The sequence below is a fragment of the Chinchilla lanigera genome, unplaced genomic scaffold (assembly GCF_000276665.1).
Source record: "Chinchilla lanigera isolate Chin_1 unplaced genomic scaffold, ChiLan1.0 scaffold00063, whole genome shotgun sequence".
Taxonomy (NCBI): domain Eukaryota; kingdom Metazoa; phylum Chordata; class Mammalia; order Rodentia; family Chinchillidae; genus Chinchilla; species Chinchilla lanigera.
In genome coordinates, this window is record NW_004955464.1 from 6,646,239 (window position 1) to 6,651,238 (window position 5,000).

General features: G+C 35.0%; 1 protein-coding gene across 6 annotated transcripts in view; it reads left to right on the forward strand.

Annotated features, from left to right (window-relative positions):
* Window positions 1-5,000, forward strand: part of Zcchc11 (zinc finger, CCHC domain containing 11) — a gene marked incomplete at its 5' end in the record, with an annotated part of 124,257 nt that overhangs the window by 35,889 nt on the left and 83,368 nt on the right. For all 6 annotated transcript variants that reach the window (XM_005398575.2, XM_005398576.2, XM_005398577.2 and 3 more), the window contains 1 exon segment: window positions 775-1,639. In XM_005398575.2, the coding sequence (XP_005398632.1) occupies window positions 775-1,639 (865 nt within the window).

Genomic DNA, 5,000 nt, shown 5'->3' on the forward strand with positions numbered 1-5,000 from the left:
CCCACCCACCCCTCTCTAGTTTTAGTGTTTTTGGGTAGTCTCCATACTGATTTCCACAGTGATTGTACCAGTTTACACTCCCATTGACAGTGGAGAAGGGTTCCTTCCTTCTCACAGCCTCAGCAGCATTCTTTCTGGAGTGAGGTAGAACCTCTGGTTTTTTTTTTTTCTTCCAGTGTTGTTTTAATTTTCATTTCTCACATGATTAGGGATGTTGAACTTTTTTCACGTATTTATTTGTTTGTACTTATTCATCTAAGAAATACTCAGCTCAGGTGCCCATTTTTATTTATTATTTTTAAAATTTTTTGTTGACTTTCCAGTTGTCTTCATTTCAACATTTTTAGGTTTAGCTCATTCTGTTGATGCAGGGTCTTGGTTATGTAATTAAAATAACTTGTCAGTTCACCTTAGGCAATTCAGTTTTTCTGAATAAAAGTATAGCAACATTTCATGAAAACTGAAAATTAGAAAAACAATTCACTTACGAGTAAAAATCACCTTCAAGGTTCTGAAACAGAATACTGGGAAGACCAAGACCCTGCTGCTCTGCAGTGTGCTCGGTGAGGGTGGTCATGATTGGGTCTTTAAACTTGGGGCATCTAGTTTTGTTTTTTAGTTCTTTATGTGTCCTAGATATTTGTCATTTGTCTGAGAAGTAGCTGGTAAAAATGTTTTCCCATTCTGTGGGTTAGTTCTTTACTCTATTGGTGGTTTCTTTTGGTGTAGAAAAGTTTTGCATTTTAAATAACATATTTTTTTTTAATCCCATAGTTTGCTTGCCTAAACTGGATTTGGAGCACTTCAAACTACTGGAACTCTGCCATTTTACACTATTACAATTGGAAAGAAGCAAGTTTTCAAATAATGGAAACACCTAAGACCTCTAAAAGTGAAAATCATGAACCAAAGAATGTTATTTGTGAAGAAAGCAAACCAGTTAAAGTCATAACTAATCAAACCTTGAAAACTAGAAATGATAAATCCATAAAAGAAATTGGGAGCAGCTCTCCAAATAGAAATAGTAGTAAAAAAACCAAACAAAATGATATTTGTGTAGAAAAAACGGAAGTTAAATCATGGAAAGTAAATGCTGCCAGTGTTCCAGGTCCTAAAGATTTGGGGTTAGTTCTTCGAGATCAGAGTTATTGCAAAGCAAAAAAATTACCAAATTCACCCATAAAGGCTGAAAAGATATCTACTACTTCACAGACAAAATTAGAAAAAGTACCCAATTTACAGGCAAAAGCAGAAAAAGCACCAAAGTCACCTAATTTACCAGTAAAGGCAGAAAAAGTACCCTGTTCAATTGCCTCATCAGCAGCAGCAACAAAAGCACTTACTTCACAGAGAAAAGCAGAAAAAACATCTAGTTCTCAGATGAAATCAGAAAAGGTGGCCAGTGTGAGTTCAGCAGATCCAGAAAAGGTGTTCAAGAGACAAATGGAATTGCAACAAACTGGAAAAAAAATTCCAAGCTCTTTTACTAATGTGAACAAAGTGAATATTCAAGCTATACAGAGAGAAAAGTCTACTCTGGAGAACTTACCACAATCTCAGAAGCAACAGACTCGAACAGATAATAATGGTGATTCTGATGATAGTGCTTCAGGAATTGAAGACATATTGGATGATTCGAGTAAGTACAAGTTAGAGTATTTTTTGAGTCATATATTTTGGGAGGTTATATGTGTGTTACTTTTTTAAAAGATTATTCCTGGTTTAGCTGCTTTAATTCCAAAAAGTACGTTACCAATATGGCCCTTAGATTATGACCCTTAAAGCTAAAACAAAACAAAACAAAACCCTTTTCCACTTATTATGGTAGTTCAAAAGGCTGTATGCCTGTAAATGTAATGACTCCTTTAATTGTTTGGAAATGTCCAAATACACACGCTTTTATTTATTTACCTGTTTGCAGTGCTAGAGTAAGTGCTTTACTCCTGAAAGACATTTCCATCCCTACATACGCTTTAATTGATCTTAGTAATATATTGCTTACTCATTCACCAAATGTGCATGTATTACATTCCTATTATGTGCCAGTTATGTGTTTATGATGGAAAACTTGATATCCTAGTTCTCTTGGAAGATTCCACTGTGCTGAGGTATATACAGATAAGTACTTTTCAGTGGCAAAAACTTAAAAAATTGAGAAAACATGATTTAATTATAAGATTTAGACTTCAGAAAATATATACTATAAGTGGGAAGCTGTGAGTATGAATGAAACTCAGTGTTACTGACTAGAGTAAAGATGAGGGATAGGGAGAATGGCCAAAGATGCAGCTGACAGTGCATCTTTTGGACAATGAAGAGTCTTGTGAGCTGTGACAGAACTTTATCATAAGTGTTTTGGGAAGCCATTGAAGAGTTTTAAGCAAGGTAGAATGATCAGATTTTTCTGTTTTTTAAAATCCTTTTGGTTACAGTGCAGCAAATTCTTTGACAGAAACAAAACTGGAAGCAAAAATTGATTAGGACATGGTTATAATTTGAGAACTACTTATAATAATAAATAGTTCTCTAAAACTATTTATAGTTCTCTATCAGTTACTTATAAAGTTTATTTTTTCCAGTATCCTGACCTTTATTTAATTAATTGTTTAGGAATATTGTCCATCTCTTTTGAGGAATTGAGTTCTTGATTTTGTTTAAATTAATCAGTTTTTGGGATAATCTTTTCTGTGTTGTTTCCATAGCCTGCCATTGATGTAGAAGTAAAAAGAATGTATCTCTTACTCATATTTACCACATTTTGAGATACACTGGTAAAGAGTTCAGAAGTGGGTTCTTTCTATTTGTGATGATACATGTATGATGGTTTAACAAATTAATAAGGATGATGTATAGTTTTTTCTTTTTTTTTTTCCCGGTACCGGGAATTAAACTCATGACCTTGCACTTGCCAGGCAGGCGCTGTGCTGCTGAGCTAAATCCCCAGCCCCAAGAATGATGTATAGTGTTTTTCACCATGAATAAGCTTATCTCATGTTTTAAAGAATTATTTTTAATATGTATATTTGTCTTGAAATTATAGTGATATAGTAATAGTTTAACTCCTCATAAAAATTCAAATTAATATTTAAATTAATGACTTATTAGATTGTTTCTTGACAAAATAAATGGAATAAAATGCATCTAAATCATTGTCTATTGGACTAAATGGTGATAGAAATTTGATTAACCACAGTGTTCTGAATTAGGTCCAACTTTACTTCCCATTTAGCGCTTCCATTTTTCTTTTACCATTCATTCATTAATTCATTCAATACTTTTTTTGTGTGTATGTGTCTTCTGTGTGCTAGATGATAATATAGTCTCTAGAATTATATCAGTGAAAGAAACACAGAATGCCACCTTTATGTAATTAATAGCCTAGTGGGAATAGCTTGGTGTGGTGGCATGTGGCTGTAATCCTAGCACTCAGGAGGCTGAGGCAGGAGAATTGCTTCAGAGTTTAAGGCCAGCCTGGCCTACATAGTGAGTTAGAGGCCAGCCTAAACTACATATAGTGAGACCCTGTCTCAACCCTCTAACCGCCACCCCCTCATTCTAGTAGGAATAAGCAGACAGTAGATCCACTACATAAGAAAAATAAGGGGTCATAAATTCTATGAAAAAAGTCAATCATGAAAGGTAATAGGGTGTGATGCTGCTGTTGCATATCAGCGTGTTTCAAATTTAAATTGTCACTGAGAAGGTGACATTAGAGCAGATATTTAACATAGGTGAATAAGAGGGATCATATTAAAATGGAGGTTCTTGGGATCTATTTGCAGAGATTTTTGACTCAAGTTCTAGTGTAGAGACTGAGAAGCTGGATTTCTAATGGCTCTTAACTGATTCACATGGTGCTGTCAGGATTGTGCTTTTGAACAGACCCTAACTCATCTCCTTATTTTTGTTTTGTTTTGTTTTTTGTCTTTTTGAAACAGGGTCTCACTATGCAGTTCAGGCTGAACTTGTGCCCACTTTGTAGCCCAGGCTGGCCTAAACTCTCAAAGATCCTCCTGCCTCAGCCTCCCAAGAGTGCTGGGATTACAGGCGTGCGCCACCACCCCCAGCCTTCATCTCCTTATTTTCACTCATATCACCCTTCACTATATTCATCTGTGTTCACTGTGTTTTAGCATAGCCAGAAAGATCCTATTAAAAAAAGTCAGATCATGTTACTGTTACTCAGAAATTCTCAGGGGCTTTCTATAGATCAGAATAAAAGCTGGTTTTCCTGTAGTAAGTAGTGTGATCTATGACCTTCTCTACTTCTCTACTCTCATTCATGTACTTCTTTGCCTTTCTGTTTTAGATGCATGTTTTCTTGTATTTCTTCAAATGTGAAGCCAAATGTCCACTTAAGGGCCTTTGCATTTATATTTTCTTGTTCCTTGAACTTTCATTTGCTGGATGTCCATTTGATTAGCTCTCTTGACCTTTTTTGCTTCTTAATGAGGCATTTACTCATTAATAACCCTTACCTCTATTCTGACTCTGTTCCTTTTAATTTTTCTCATAGTCCTTATCACTCTGCCACATTTTTAATCTTTACTATTTTGTATAAGTTTTGAGATACTCGGATGCTATAAAATTCACCCTTTAAAAGTTTATAGTTCACTTATTTTTAATATATTCACAGAGTCATGTGGCCTAATTCCTGAATATGTTCATCACCACTTCCCCCAGTGAAACTCTATACCCATTAGCATTCACTATTCTTTGCCCTCTCCTTCTACCCACTGGCAACCACTGATCTTTCTGCTTCTGTAAACATTCATGTACAAGCATTTATGTGGACAAGTTTTCAGCTCTTGTTTTGTGAGGGCATTAACATCTCATGGAACATCTCATAGTATTCTGTGAAACACAGTTTGGGACATTCTGCCTAGTATTATATGATTGTTCCAGAAAATTAAATAATTTCACTTATTTCTGACGTTTAAGGAAATTCTAATTTCTTATACAGTATTGGCAAAAATGATAATTGTATAGGACTTGCTGAT